At 41.3% G+C, this 16,918-nt stretch overlaps 1 protein-coding gene across 4 annotated transcripts in view; it reads right to left on the bottom strand.

Moving 5' to 3' along the window:
- PPP4R3A (protein phosphatase 4 regulatory subunit 3A) overlaps window positions 1-16,918 on the bottom strand; it is a 53,174-nt gene that overhangs the window by 32,018 nt on the left and 4,238 nt on the right. For all 4 annotated transcript variants that reach the window (XM_055288409.2, XM_055288410.2, XM_055288411.2 and 1 more), the window contains exon 3: window positions 1,113-1,168. In XM_055288409.2, coding sequence (XP_055144384.2) covers window positions 1,113-1,168 — 56 coding nt within the window. The remainder of the gene's footprint in view (window positions 1-1,112; window positions 1,169-16,918) is intronic.

The following is a 16,918-nucleotide window of genomic DNA, read 5'->3' as shown; positions in this document are numbered from 1 at the left end:
ATGTGCTTTCACTCTTCAGCTGAATACAACTTCAAAATATGAATTTAATGTATTTAAGTATGGAAGATCAAAGCCAAATATTCCAGGCTCTAGATTTTTTCATCAAACTTAAGTTTTCTTAAGAACACTAAATGCAATACAGTATTATATCAGACTATCAAACTATCAAGAAAATATACTGTATGAATGTTTGGTGGACAAATAAATCACAACTAAATATATTTAGGAGTTGACACCAGCATTCCTAACCACTATTTGTGTGATGTCAAACAAGTCACGACCTTTACACATCACCTAATGGGAAAAATAAAAACAATACTAACTTCTTTCTAGTATTTTAAAGATCAATGATGAAGCAAAGCACTTTATGAACAAGCTGGTAATCTTCTTTCTTCTCAATTAACTATTTTGTATCTGCATCTTCCAGGTAATGAGGGAACTGATCTTGACTTCATTGGCTATATAGAGCACTCATCTTGTGTGTCTGTGTGGGTGTACGTGAAGCACACGCACGTGTGTACTGAATGAATACCATTTAATAACAGCACTAGTTGATACTAAGTGAAAGATTTACTTTCTGATATTTCTTTGCATATTAGAAAGGTTTAAGAAAGTTGTATTTTGAGTACACTGTACTGTGAAGTACAGTTACCTTCAAAACTGTAGTATCATAATAAGACCCTATTCAGGAATCTGTAAAAGAAATCGGATTCATATGACAGATTCCTATCTACACAGTACTGCTGTAGAGGGAGACACTAATGTTCCTTCTGCATTATCATCTACAACAGGAATTTTCACCATTTAACTGTGTTAGTAGCAGCTTATCACATCAATGGTCACCTTTTTTTTTTTTAGGTAAAACAAGGAAATTTTAGGGCTCAGTTGCTATAATAGGTGGAACACAAACTCCATTTTAACTTGTGGCAAGCTTTTTAAATTTAAAATTGTGTTAAACACTATAGGAATTGGCAGAAATCCTATTTTAGAATTTCACTGGCAAACTGTTGTAATCTGTTCTAAATTTTTCACTATAAGCAATCAGATAATAAACTTTCATTTACTCAAAAGGAAAACACGTGAGATAAAACACAACATCTTCAAAATTTTACCTGTTGTTTCTGGTATGCGGTGTTAGGATTTATTTTGGACTCTAAAAGTAGAGAACCTAGGAAACAGAAAAAGACATTCCATTATGTTACTGTAAAACAGCAAAATTATATTCCCTTACGTACATACATATTTCCTTAAAAAAAAATTTTTTTTTTTATGAGACAGGGCGTCTCTCTGTAGCCCAGACTGGAATGCAGTGGCGCAATCCTCAGCTCACTGCAACCTCCGCCTCCCAGGCTCAAGAGATTCTCCTGCCTCAGCCTCCAGAGGAGCTGGGATTATAGGTGTGTGCCACCACACCAGGCTAATGTTTTGTATTTTTAGTAGAGACGGGGTTTCACCATGTTGGTCAGGCTGGTCTCAAACTCCTGACCTCAGGTGATCCACCAGCCTCGGCCTCCCAAGGCATTACACCCGTGAGCCACCGCGCCTGGCCTCAAAAAATATTTTTTAATATTTTTTCACTTTTTGTAGAGATAGAGTCTCGCTATGTTGCCCAGGCTGGTCTCCAACTCCTGGGCTCAAGTGATCCTCCCACTGCCCCCTCCTCCCAAAGTGCTGGGATTGCAGGTGCAAGCCACTGTGCCCAGCCGTATTTCCTTTTCTGAACATTTGATGCAAACTCAACTTCAGTTATAGAAAAATTATTATTATTTGGGACAGAGTCTCACTCTGTCGCCAGGCTGGAGTGCAGTGGCGTGATCTCAGCTCACTGCAACCTCTGCCTCCCGAGTTCAAGTGATTCTCCTGCCTCAGCCTCCTGAGAAGCTGGGACTACAGGCATACGCCACCACGCCCAGCTAATTTTGTATTTTTAGTAGAGATGGCGTTTCACCACGTTGGCCAGGATGGTCTCAATCTCTTGACCTCGTGATCCGCCGGCCTTGGCCTCCCAAAGTGCTGGGATTACAGGCGTTAGCCACCGCGCCTGGCCTAGAAAAATTATTTTTAAAACAATGTAAGTTTAATTACAGTAACTTGTAACCTAAGAAATGTTTTTCTGAGACAGGGTCTCGGCTCTGTTGCAGTTGTGTGATCTCAGCTCACTGCAACCTCCACCTTCTGGGTAGTTGGGACAGGTGCCAGCTATCATGCTTGGTTAATTTTTTTATTTTTTGTACAGATGGGGTCTCCCTTTATTGCAAAGGCTGGTCTCTGGGCTCAAACAATCTACCCATCTTGGCCTCCCAAAGTGCTGGGACTACAGGCACGAGCCACTGCACCCAGACAATAAGTGTTTTATATACGTGCTTACTTTTAACAGGAAAGACATGATAATCTGACGAGTAAGGACTGGATAACAATAGAAATCTACTAATTTATGGACAGCAGAAGGTAATTAAACCGCACAGTGTGAAGTCAGATGATCTAGATTAAAATCTCTTATATATTGTATGACTTCCCATACCCCTCTCCTCTTATCAACCAGTTCTAGTTTATACCTGCAAGTACTACCTGAAGACAAACTCTGGCCCAAAATATTTGAGAAAAAGCAGTTTTCTCTGCAACTGTCTCTCATACGGAGCTTTCATTTCTTCTATTACACTTAACAACTGCTTTACCCATTCCAAATAGTGGTTAGATGGCTAATAGTGCTCTTAACATTTCCAAATGTAGTTTGCTTTTACATCAAAATTCATTTGTTTTATGAATGCTGTCCAATATTAATGATTTAATGACCACTCACTACTGTGTGCTCAGAACAGTACCAAGTAATACCGAACACAGTAAATTAACCAAGTTGTGATAACTCAATTTGTGTATGTCTTATGCACATGAACAGCTTTCTACTTCACACTAATCCTCCCAACTATGTCTAGGACAGGTGACCTAATCAATCCAAAATCTCTTTCTTATCCTTTGAGTATTTAAGGTAACTAAACATTCACCATATTATTTTTTTCGACCTGTATTCCCCACAAATCCCATTTCTTTGGGCTTGCTTTCTTTAAAAAAACTGGTTTTGGCTTAGGAGGCTCAGATAAGAATTCTCACATTTTAGAGAAAATACTGTTTTAATCTTCTTCCTCTTTATCCAACTTTTGCCAGATTAATGAAAACACATTTTCCAGTGCCCCTTCAATTCTCTTTATGCTCAACTTTCAGGATTTTATTTTGGTTATTAAGAGCTGTGCTAGTGATACATTCATAACAAGAAAAAGCAGCAGGTGGCCAGGTGCGGTGGCTCACGCCTATAACCCAGCACTTTGGGAAGCTAAGGTGGGAGGATCGTCTGAGGCCAGGAGTTTGAGAACAATTTGGCCAATAAAGCAGGACCTTGCCTCTGCAAAAATAAAATAACAATAAAATAAAATAAAAATAAGAAAATGTAGGCTGGGCGTGGTGGCTCATGCCTGTAATCCCAGCATTTTGGAAGGCTGAGGTGGGCAGATCGCTTGAGGTCAGGAGTTTGAGACCAGCCTGGCCAACATGGTCAAACCCTATCTGTACTAAAAATACAAAAATTAGCCGGGCATGGTTGCAGTGAGCTGAGATCGCATCACTGCACCCCAGCCTGGTCAACAGAGACTCTGCCTCAAAAAAAAAAAAAAAAAAAAAAGAAAAAGAAATAAATTAGCTGGATGAGGTAGGGCATGCCTGTAATTCTAGCTACTCAAGAGACAGGCAGGAGTATCTCCTGAGCCCAGGATCTCAAGACTACAGTGAGCCATGACTGCGCCACTACACTCTAGACTGGGTTCTAGACTGGGTGATAAGAGATCCTGTCTCAAAAAACAAATGCAAAGTGCAGTGGCTCAGGCCTGTAATCCCAGCACTTCGGGAGGTCGAGATGGGAGAATAGCTTGAGGCTAGCCTGGTCTCATATATAGGATGGTGAGACCCCATACTATATATTTTTAATATAAAATTTTTAAAAAAGTATAAAAATCTTCAACTATCTTTGTAGTCTTTCATTATTTTAATTACTAGAATAAAAATTGCATTCTATTATTCTCCATGGAAATAATAAAGTATATAAAGTACATTATGGATCAATATCACTTTTTTTTTTTTTTTAGACGGTGTTTTCGCTCTTGTTGCCCAGGCTGGAATGCAATGGTGCAATCCCAGCTCACCACAACCTCCGCCTCCCCGGTTCAAGTGATTGTCCTGCCTCAGCCTCCTGAGTAGCTGGGCATGTGCCACCATGCCTGGCTAATTTTGTATTTTTAGTAGAGACAGGGTTTCTCTATGTTGGTCAGGCTGGTCTTGAATTCCCAACCTCAGATAATCTGCCCGCCTCGGCCGGCAGGTGGGTCACTTGAGGTCCAGCAGTTCGAGACCAGCCTGGCCAACATGGTGAAACCCCATCTCTACTAAAGACACACAAAAACCTACTTTGAAATACAACTCATATTCTCAGACAAAATCTATCTCCAGAAAATTACAAAAGTAAAATAGAGTGAAAGAATTGGATTACTTTATCAAATTATATTTCAGAAGATGCAAGATCTCTAATGGCATAGGACCCAACTAGGAAACGCTTCTCTAAAAGTTAAACTGCACAAAAGTACAACCTATATAAAAGAAAAAATTGGGCATCACAATTAAAAACTTGTTTGTGCCGCAAACAATACCATCAAGTAAAAAGAAAGCCCACAGAATGAGAGAAAAGATTTGGAAAGCATATATCTGGTAAAGGACTTGTATCCGGAATACATAAAGGACTCTTACAACTCAATATTAAAATGTAGGCAATGAATTTGAATAGAAATTTATCCAAAAAAGATATACAAGAAACAAGCATATGAAAAGATGCTCAGCATTAGTCATTAGGGAAATGCAAATCAAACCCACAAATAAGGGCTAGGCATGGTGGCTCACGCCTATAATACCAGCACTTTGGGAGGCTGAGGCAGGTGGATCACTTGAGGTCAGGAGTTCGAGACCAGCCTGGCCAAAATGGTGAAACCCCATCTCTACTAAAGACACACAAAAAATTAGCTGGGCATGGTTGTGCATGTCTTTAAACCCAGCTACTCAGGAGGCTGAGGCATGAGAATCACTTTAACCTGGGAGGTGGAGGTTGCAGTGAGGTGGGATTGCACCACCGCACTCCAGCCTGGACGACAAAGACTCTGTCTCAAATGAAAACAAAAACCAAAACCACAAATGAGATACCATTTAGTACCCACCAGAATGTCTACAATCAAAGACAAGACAATGACAAGTGGTGACAAGGCTGTAGAGAAATGGGAAGCTTCATACATTGCTTCTGGGAATATAAAATGAAGCATCAATTTTAGAAAAGTTTGGCAGTTCCTCAAAAAGTTAAACAGTTACCTTGCAATTTCCCTCCTCGGTATATATCCAAGAGAAATGAATACATGCCCAGACAAAAACTTGTACATTTATATTCACAGCAAGGTTATTTACAACAGCAAAAAATGAACAGATAAATTCAATGTGGCATATACTCAGCTACACAGAGTAATGAAAACCTAACACGTTACAATATGTATAAACCTTGAAAACATATGAAATTAAAGAAGCCCATCACAAAATACCACATGTCCAGATAGGTAAAGTTTTATATATATATATATATATATACACATACACACACATATATGGGTGTGTGTGTGTGTGTGTATATATACATATATGTTTTTTTTTAGACAGTCTCTCTGTTGCCCAGACTGAAGTGCAGTGGCATGATCTGAGCTCACTGCAGCCTCTGCCTCCCGGGTTCAAGCAATTCTCCTGCCTCAGCCACCTAAGTAGCTGGGACTATAGGCACGTACCACCATGCCCAACTAATTTTTGTATTTTTAGTAGAGACTGGGTTTTACCATGTTGGCCAGGCTGGTCTCAAACTCCTGACCTCAAGTGATACGCCTGCCTCAGCCTCCCAGTGCTGGGATTACAGGTGTGAGCCACCGTTCCCAGTCCAGACAGGTAAATATAGAGACAGAAAACAGATTAGTGGTTGTTTAGGGCTGGGAGGAAGTGAAAGTGGGTAGTGATTGCTAATGGGCACATGATTTTTTTCAGAGGAGACAAAATGTTCTAAAATTAGATTGTGGTGATGATTGCAAACCTGTGATTATGCTAAAAAACAATGAATTGTACATTTTGAATTGGTGAATTATATAGTATGTAAATACTGTTTAAAAAAAAAAAAAACAGGTGAAGTGCAGCCTAGGCAATATAGTGAGACCTTGTCTCTACAAAAAAATTTAAAAAATTAGCCAAGTGTGGCAGCACACGCCTGTAGTCCCAGCTGCTCAGGAGGCAGAGGTGGGAGGATTGCCTAAGCCTCAGAAATGCAGGTTGCAGTGAGCCGAGATCATGCCACTGCACTCCAGCCTAGGCAACAGAGCAAGACCCAGTCTCAAAAAAACAAAACAAAACAAACACACAAAAAAAGGTAAACTGTAAAGCATAAATATTCATACAATGGATACCACGAACAATGTTAATATATAAATCAAAGAGTAAACACAACAGATATTTTACAAACCTGAGTAAAAGACAGCTGAGACAAAGTATAAACCATAGAATTCCATTTACACAAAGCTCACAAAGTGGCAAAATTAACCTATCATTAGGCTAGCAGTTTTCTCTGGGTAGGATAGTGACTGGAGAGGAACATGAAGTAGGCTTCCAGAGTAGTGGTTATGTTGTTTTTTCAATGGTGTGCTGGTTATTTTTTGAAAATTCATCAAATTGAATACTTATGATTTGTGTACCTTTTTGATGTATTATACTGCAATTCAAAAGTTTTTTTAAGTTTAAGAAGTCAGAAACACATAGCACAGGGGATTGAGGTTGTTGTTCAGGTTGTGCTTTCAAGAAACACACGTCTGATTTTTACAGTCACTAAAACAAAAAAACACGGCAGTGCAGTGGTATGACATTGTCAGCCACCTAATCCCTAATAGCAATTATATCTCAAGTACCAGTCTCTTTTACATTTTCTTCAAAACTCTCTTAGTAGTGTTTACAGGATCAGGATAATTAGAAAAGTGGGGGGGAAAGGTTTGACGTACTCCCTTCCAAAGTTCTGGCTAAAACAGAACATACTAGAAGCTTCTAGTGTTGGGAAATGTTTTTCTGGACCATTCAGGATATTAGAAGGAAGTATCTCCTGAAACTCTCTTTTCAGCCATATCACACAGTTTTGGTCTAGCAAGTCCAGCTCTGATCCCCAATACCATATTCCCAAAGAGATAAGCAGGGTGTAGAGGCTAGACGGGAAAGTCTTTCAACTTGAGGGCTCAGTAAGACAATAAATAAAAGACACATACTAGGTTTATTCCTAGTCTATTAGGTTTCCCTCCATCACCTAATAGGTTTTATTGAGCCAAGTTATAAACACTAAACCAATCAACTATAAAAGATCCAGTTCAGTGTTAATATCAATTAACACAATCCTTACCCCCAACAAGTCTGTTTGTATTTTGTTGCTATAGCTACAGTATTAGGCACAGTAATTCTATCCTACTAAGGTATGGGTATGGATGGGGATATAGAGCTCAACTTTAGGAAAGGGATTTATTAAATAACATGGTAGCAGAGATGACAAGCGAGAAATGATGATCCTTAGCAGGAGACCTCAGCAACATTAAGAGGGAGGCAGAGAAGGTTCCAACTAAGAGCAACACGTTTCTGATAACAGTTATGTCTAGTGGAACTCAATAACTGAAGCACACACTCAAGACAGACCCCATTCACTCCAACTCATTTGAAAAACACATCTATCCTCTCCAATGAAACAGATGCCCTTATCTCCCAAGAGGAATCTTTTATATACACACACACACACACACACACACACACGATACCTTTTCCCACACATCTGAGAAAGACATTGTCACAAAGACCAGGGAAAGGAAATCCTACACTCCAATTCAAGAAAACTCCAATATTGAGACTTGAAAAAGAATGAGAAAAGAAACACAGAGAAAAACGAAAATCAAGAGAGTGCTCAAGCTAAGCGGAACGCATCAGTACTTCTAATTAGATCTGCCACTGTGGAATCTATCATTCCTAACAAGTTCTAATGTCTACTAATTGATATGTGCACTGGGACTTTCTCAAAAAAATAAGGCGTCCTTAATACTCATTTACCAGTACCAAGACTGAAAATTGAATCATCTTCACCTACCCAACTTTTAAACACATACTACTCTTTGGGCCAACCATTCTTCTAGGAAATTACCCTACACTCTCAGATAAGTGCCAAGGTATATGAAGATTTCATTAGCAGAGTCTGTAATGGCAACAAACTAAAAGCAATCTATACCAGCCGTTCTCAAAATGTGATCTGGGGACACCATGGGGCCTGCAAAGTCAAAATTATTTTCAAAGTGATACTACAAGGTTCTATGCCTCTTCCACCATTAATTCTCTCAGAGTCTACGCTGATACTGCCAAAGACTGAATGCAGAAGCAGATGAGAATCTTTCTGGTTTTTTAAAAATTAGGCCAGATGTTGCAATTTGTAAAAATAGGCCAGGCATGGTGGCTCACACCTGTAATCACAGCACTTCAGGAGGCCAAGGCAGGCGAATCACTTGATGTCAGGAATTCGAGACCATCCTGGCCAACATGGTGAAACCCCGTCTCTACTAAAAATATAAAAATTAGCTGGGTGTGGTGGTGCATGCCTGTAATTCCAGCTACTAGGGAGGCTGAAGCAGGAGAATTGCTTGAACCCGGGAGGCAGAGGTTATAGTAAGCTGAGATTGTGTCACCGCACTCCAGCCTAAGTGACAGTGAGACTCTGTCTCAAAAAAAAAAAAAAAAGACACTCTTCTCATTAAACTCTTATTTTAGGAAAGTTTTTCTTAATGATATTTTGTTAACATGCTATGTTAAAACTTATTTTTAAGTGATTTTTTTCCTAAAGTCTGTTTTAATTTCTAATATGGTAAATATTGATAAATACAATCCAAATGAACATCTTGGGAATCCTCAATTTACGAGTATAAAGGTATCTAGCTGGGCGTGGTGGCACGTGCCAATGACTCCAGGTACTTGGGAGTCTGCTATGGGAGGGTCACTTAAGCCTGCCTAATTTTTTTGGCCGGGTGCGGTGGCTCACGCCTGTAATCCCAGCACTTTGGGAGGCCGAGGCAGGTGGATCACGAGGTCAGGAGATCGAGACCATCCTGGCTAACACGGTGAAACCCCGTCTCTACTAAAAATACAAAAAATTAGCTGGGCGTGGTGGTGGGCACCTGTAGTCCCAGCCACTCGGGAGGCTGAGGCAGGAGAACTGCATGAACCCGGGAGGCGGAGCTTGCAGTGAGCCGAGATGGCACCACTGCACTCCATCCAGCCTGGGCGAAAGAGCGAGACTCCGTCTCAAAAAAAAAAAAAAAAAAAAAAAAAAAGGCCTGGCTAATTTTTGTATTTTTTTTTTTTCTTTAGTATAGATGGGGTTTCACCATGTTGGCCAGGATCATCTCGATCTCTTGACCTCATGATCTGCCCACCTTGGCCTCCCAAAGTGCTGGGATTACAGGTGTGAGCCACCACACCCAGCTGAGACCTTCATCTCTACAAAAAAAAAAAAATAAAAATTTGCCAGGCATGGTGGTACAGGCCCATAGTTCCAGCTGCTTGGGAGGCTGGGGTAGGAGGATTGCTTGAGGCCAGAGGTTGAGGTTGCAGTGAGCTCTGATTACACCATTGCACTCCAGCCTGGCGACGGAGTAAGACTCTGTCTGAAAAAAAACAAAATAAAATATAAAAATGAAAACAAAATAAACAAACAAAAAAGCGTCTAAAGGTATCCTGAGAAAAAAAGTTTGAGGAATGCTACACTGTGCCACCAAGCTACTGTGTGAATAAGTACAATGGAATACTACACTACTTTTTAATGAGATCTGTGTATCCTGACATTAATTGGTGTCCCAAATATACTGATAATAGAGGTGTTTACAATTAGGAAATGGGAAAACAATGTCAAAAGGAGAAATGCGGCTCAGAACATCACCAAGACAATTGCAAGTAGAAACTGTCACATTCCAATAGCAAGAAAAAATATAACAAAGGCCAAGGCGGGCATATCACAAGGTCAAGAGTTCAAGACCAGCCTGGCCAACACGGTGAAACCTCATCTCTACTGAAAATACAAAAATAGCTGGGCATGGTGGCACGTGCCTGTAAACCCAGCTATCGGGAAGCTGAGGCAGGAGAATCGCTTGAACCCGGGAGGCAGAGGTTGCAGTGAGCCGGGATCGCACCACTGCACTCCAACCTGGGTGACAGAGCGAGACTCTGTCTCAAAAAAAAAAAAGAGAAAAGAAAAGAAAAGAAGATCCCTCCCTGCTTCATATCTTGCTTCTTCCTATAAAATGAAATGTGAGGCCCTTTCTTGTAGGGTGCTGCCAACCCCCACCAAAACACAACACTACACCTCTGGGGACTGGAGATGAAGATGGCTAGTAGTACAGAGTGAGATATCCTTCTAACAAAGTCTACATTACAGAGAACTCAGCAAATATTTTTAAAAGGAAAAGTTTTGCATAAAAATTATAGATTTCTTGCTGGGTGCAAGTTAATACAACAAGATTTACACTTAAGAAAAAAATAATACCTACCTCACAGGGTTGCCATGAGCATTAACTGAAATTTTTTATTCAAGTGCCTGTCCCAATATGTAGTACATAACCAGCACTCAATACTTTTTTTTTGAGACGGAGTTTCGCTCTTGTCAGGCTGGAGTGCGGTGGCACGATCTCGGCTCACTGCAACCTCCGCCTCCTGGGTTCAAGCTTCTCCTGACTCAGCCTCCAGAGTAGCTGGGACTACCGGCGCATACCACCACACCCGGCTAATTTTTGTATTTTTAATAGAGACGGGGTTTCACCATATTGGCCAAGATGTTCTAGATCTCCTGACCTCATGATCCCAAAATGCTTGGGATTACAGGCTGAGCCACCGCACCCAGCCTCAATACTTGTTTTTTTAGGGCATCATCATACAATCATTTCACTGGTAACACTGTACTGTTGTATAGCAGGAAAACGAGTACTAATAATGACCCATAAACACCAAGCATTAATAATGACCCATGAACACATTACGAGTAAGAGGTTAACCAATATATTCATTTATTGTATAGGAAAAACATTCCAGTACACATTTAGTCAACATTCCATAAAAAAACTACTGACTTTTAAAACTTATGGTAGGCCAGGCATGGTGGCTCATTACTGTAATCCCAGCACTTTGGAAAGCTGAGGTAGGCGGATCACTGGAGGCTAAGAATTGCAGACCAGCTCAAGACCAGCCTGGGCAACATGGCAAACCCTGTCTCTACAAAAAATGCAAAAATTAGCTGGACATGGTGGTATGTGCCTGTAGTACCAGCTACTTGGGAAGCTGAGGCAGGACGACTGCTTGAACCCAGAATGTTGATGCTGCAATGAGCTATGATCACGCCACTGTGCTCCAGCCTGGGTGAAAGACCGAGACCCTATCTCTAAAATCTAAAAACAAAAAAACCCAAAAAACACCTTCTGGTACACAGCTTTTATTCATCTGGAAAATTCACTTGTTTAGAAGATTTAACTTCCTCTCACTGAAGAAACGAGGTAGTACAGAGAATTCCTGTAATTTTTATGGTTTTATCTTCACTATCAACCAATTAGACTCAGGTAGCAGGGAAGTAATATGGGAGGGTTTGGGTTTGGGTTTAAGTAACTTTGGTCTTCACCACAGCCCTGATTTGGATAAATACTGAAGGATTTCAGAATGAACAGCTACACCCTTGTCACTCCTAGGCAAGCAGCTCAACCCATCAGCTTCTAGAGTATATTGTCCTTATCAATATTCAAGGCTTAAGGCAGGGACTTATGTACTATGCTTCATTAGTAGAGAGAACGCACCATCAAAAATGAGTTAATGCCAGCCTGGGCTACATAAGGTGACCCCATCTCTACAAAAATAATAGAAAAAATTAGCCAGGTATGCTGGTGTACACCTGTGGTCCCAGCTACTTGGGACACTGAGGTAAGAGGATTACCTGAGTCTGCTGGTCAAGGCTGCAGTAAGCCCTGATCACTGCACTCCAGCCTGGGCAACGGATTGAGATCCCACCTCAAAAAAAGAAGTCAAATGGGGCCCAAAATCTTATATAGGTGGGAGACTAACGTGGTTTTTTTTTTTTTTTTTTTTTTTTTTTGAGACGGAAATCTTGCTCTATCGCCCAGGCTGGAGTGCAGTGGCGCAATCTCGGCTCACTGCAAGCTCCGCCTCCCAGGTTCATGCCATTCTCCTGCCTCAGCCTCCTGAGTAGCTGGGACTACAGGCTCCCGCCACCAAGCCCGGCTAATTTTTTTTTTTTTTTTTTTTTTTTTTGTATTTTTAGTAGAGATGGGGTTTCACTGTGTTAGCCAGGATGGTCTCGATCTCCTGACCTAGTGATCTGCCCGTCTCGGCCTCCCAAAGTGCTGGGACTACAGGCGTGAGCCACCGCGCCTGGCCGAGACTAAAGTATGCTTTAAACCCGTAACAGGTATGTGCTCCAAGTCCTTCTTTCCTGATTTTTTGGAAAAAAATTTAAATGCTTCATTACACAGTGGCACTTAAAAACTAAAATGGGCCAGGTGTGGTAGCTCACAGCTGTAATCCTGGCTACTCAGGAGGGCGAGGTAGGAACATTGCTTGAGGCCGGAAATTCAAGACTAGTCTGTGCAACACAGTAAGATCCCACTTCCCCTAAAAAAAATTTAAAAATAAATCAGCTGCGCATGGTGGCATGTGCCTATAGTCCCAGCTACTTGGGAGGCTAAGGTAGGAGGATCACTTGAGCCTAAGAGTTTGAGGCTGCAGTGAGCTATGATCGTGGCACTGCACTCCAGCCTGGGTGACAGCAAGACCTTGTCTCTAAATAAACAAACTTTTCAAAGTGAAATACTTCCCCTTGTACCGACACAGCTCTTCTTGGTAAATATACAGAATGCTTGGCATATACAAGATTCTATACTACTGACTGATCTGTTCATTTCTCACAGCCCTTAACCCCAAAAGCTTTTCCACTCTAAGTGTTCTGACCTCCTTTTCTAATTATAGTAGGGGTAGAGGCAGACCCACCTACAACGAACATGGAGTTCTATCAAGAGGCAGAAACAGCACAGAATCCCAGTTTTACCATTCGCTAGCAGTGCTGCCTTAAACAAAAACATTTCTCCATGTCTCATTTTCTGCATGCCTCAAGTAACAGTGAGAATTTAACCTGTTTAACTCTGTAAGATATGAGTCAGAGGACAGATAAAACTATTTTGAAATGTAAAAAATACTTTATAAAATTCAAGGTAAAAACTCAATGTAAGCACACTATTCTGGATGCCTTGACAAGTACTTCATAATAAGGAGCACAAATATGATTATGGCCAAAGACACTCTTCAGTGTGTGGAGGAATTCCAACTCCCTTACATTTCTTTCTTTTTTTTGTTTTTAGAAATAGGGTCTCACTCTGTCACCCAGGCTGGAGTGCAGTAGCATGACCACAGTTCATGGCAGCCACAAAGTTCGTGGCAGCCTCAAACTCCTGGGCTCAAGCAATTCTCTGGCTTCAGCCTCCTGAGTAGCTAAGACTACAAGTATGTGCCACATGCCCGGCTAATTTTCTAACTTTTTGTGGAGACAGGGTCTTGCTATGTTGCCCAGGCAGGTATCAAACTTCTGACCTTGAGCAATCCTCCCCCACCTTGGCTTCCCAAAGTGCCAGGATTACAGATGTGGGCCACTGTGCCTGAGCTACATTTTTTTTTTTTCCTGAGACAGGGTCTTGCTTCATCAGCTAGGCTGGAGTAGTGGCTCAGTCACAGCTCACTGTAGCCTCGACCTCTGGGCTCAAGCAATCCTCCCGCCTCAGCCCCAAGCAGCCGGGACTACAGGTGTTTAACACCACACATGGCTAATTTAGAAATTTTTATTTTGTAGAGATGGGGGTCTCACTTTGTTCCCCAGCCTTACATTTATCAACTGTAAAACTGGCAGTTGGATGTGGTAAAAATCATAATGGTGAAAAGTAGTACAAAGGGGCAGAGGGAGAGAGAGTATCAGGAAGAATAGCTAATGGATGCTGGGCTTAATACCTAGGTGATGGGCCAGGAGCGGTGGCTCATGCTTGTAATCCCAGCACTTTGGGAGGCCGAGGCCGGTGGATCACGAGGTCAGGAGATCGAGACCACAGTGAAACCCCGTCTCTACTGAAAATACAAAAAATTAGCTGGGCGTGGTGGCGGGCGCCTGTAGTCCCAGCTACTCGGAAGGCTATGGCAGGAGAATGGCGTGAACCCGGGAGGCGGAGCTTGCAGTGAGCCGAGATTGCGCCACTGCACTCCAGCCTGGGCGACAGAGTGAGACTCCGTCTCAAAAAAAAAAAAAAAAAAAAAAAAAAAATATATACCTAAGTGATGGGTTGATCTGTGCAGCAAACCACCATGGCACACATTTAGCTATGTAACAAACCTGCACATGTACCCAGGAATTTAAAATAAAAGTTGAAGAAAAAACAAAAGAAAGAAAAGTAGTATAATGATTTGACCACAAAGGGAGAGCACAAGTAAGGTATGAAATTATTATCCTTAGTTAACAGACACAGCATACACTGAAAGAATTAAAAATAAAAACAAAATAATCTGAAATGGAAGATGGCTATCATAAAAACTGAGAGAAATTAAGGTAATCTATCTTCATTAAAGAAAAGCATGGGCCAGGTGTGGTGTAATCCCAGAACTTTAGGCGGCCAAGTGGGAAAGATCACTTCAGATCTGGAAATCGAGACCATTCTGGGCAACATAGTGAGAACCTTTCAAAAAATTCAAAAATTGGGCCAGGCATGGTGGCTCATGCCTGAGCCCAGGAGTTCGAGACCAGCCTGGGCGACAAAGACCCACCCCCTTCCATCTCTTAAAAAAAAAAAAAAAATTTTTAATTACCCAGGCGCAGTGGTGTACACCTGTAATCCCAGCTAGGTGGGAAGATCAATTAAGCCCAGGAGTTTGAGGTTACAGTGAGCTATGATCCTGCCACTGCACTACAGCATGGGCAACAGAGCACTTAAAAATTAAGAAAAAAAAAAAGAAAAGAAAAGAAAAGAAAAGAAAAAGAGCAGGGTGCGGTGGTTCAGCCGAGGTCAGGAGTTCGAGATCAGCCTGGCCAACATGGTGAAACCCCGTCTCTACTAAAAACACATAAATTCACCAGGCGTGGTGGCAGGCACCTGTAATCCCAGCTACTCGTAAGGCTGAGGCAGGAGAATCGCTTGAACCCGGGAAGCGGAGGTTGCAGTGAGCTGAGATTGTGCCATTGCACTCCAGCCTAAGTGACAAGAGCGAAACACTGACTCAAAAAAAAAAAAAAGGAAAACAAAAAACGAAAGGGACATGTTCTTACAACCTATTTTGCCAGCAGAAACCTACTGAATAAAGATGCAATCCAAGAAATGGGCCCAGAAGCTTAGTGGGACATCCCTTTTCCTCTAAAGCAAGGTAGGCTGAGTGCCAAGTTACTCAGTTTTGGAAGGGAAGGCATACAGTACTTACCCAGACAGACCTGCTCTATAACATGAAGGCCACAAGTACTTCCATTTAGAAATTCCCTTCTGTGATTTTTAGACGAGCATATAAGCTCCCCTAACAAGAACTGAGCCTACAGTTGAGATAGCATTATTATAGCTTCCCCTTTCACAAATATAGACCCAATAATGAGAAAACTTTAAAACTACCCAGCCTTTCTATACCCATGCTAAAACTATATACATTATAAAATTCCCAAACACTTTGTCATTACTAAGTAGTGTGTACAGTTTAAAATGAATTGCCTGAATTTGAATCCCAACTCATACCATCTTAATAGATGAATGACTCTGGACATGTTGTCATCATTTCTGAGAGAACTTATTAAAAAAAAGAAATGAGGCCGGGTGTGGAGGCTCACGCCTGTTAATCCCAACACTTTGGGAGGCTGAGGAGGGCAGATCACCTGAGGTCAGCAGTTCAAGACCAGCCTGGCCAACATGGTGAAACCCCGTCCCTACTAAAAACACAAAAATTAGCCATGCATGATGGTGGACTGTAATCCCAGGCTTGAGGCTTGAAGCATGAGAATCCCTTGAACCTGGAAGGTGGAGGTTGCAGTGAGCCGAGATCATGCTACTGCACTCCAGCCAGGATGACAGAGATTCTGTCTTAAAAAAAAAAAAAAAAAAAAAAAACACACCATTTATTTCACAGGTATGCAAAAGCCCCTATCACACTATCTCTAGCACTGACCAGTTTCTCACCAAATTAGCTGATAGCCTATTTCTAAGGTGGATGATTAACACATCACAAAAACTTAATTTTATAGACAATACTTCAAATGTGTTAAGAATCAAATATTTATTTTGTTTTAAAGAAATAATCTCAAAATCAAAAGATTTTTTTGTGGAAAACCTACAAGTAATTTAGAAAAGAAAAACTTTAACACAATAATGACTAGGTCTAGCCTAAGTATGGAAAAGCGCAATAATTTTAAGTTTCTATTGGACAAATGTCTCAATTTATGGAAAATCAGAAATACTTTCCATTTTGCTCATGACAACAAAAAGAAAATATCAATTATCCTATGATGGAGAATGGAGCAAGCATACAATAATGGCTGACCCCAACTAGCAGTCAACACAAAAACATTCATGCAAAGCTTGTAGATAAACTATAATTGAAACTCTTTTTTTTTTTTTGAGACGGAGTCTCACTTTGTCGCCCAGGCTGGAGTGCAGTGGTGCTGATCTCGGCTCACTGCAAGCTCCGCCTCCTGTGTTCACACCATTCTCCTGCCTCAGCCTCCTGAGCAGCT

This window comes from Symphalangus syndactylus, chromosome 8 (assembly GCF_028878055.3).
Source record: "Symphalangus syndactylus isolate Jambi chromosome 8, NHGRI_mSymSyn1-v2.1_pri, whole genome shotgun sequence".
In the NCBI taxonomy this organism is placed as follows: domain Eukaryota; kingdom Metazoa; phylum Chordata; class Mammalia; order Primates; family Hylobatidae; genus Symphalangus; species Symphalangus syndactylus.
The sequence above is the reverse complement of the archived record's forward strand: the minus strand, read 5'-3'. Positions and strand labels throughout refer to the sequence as shown.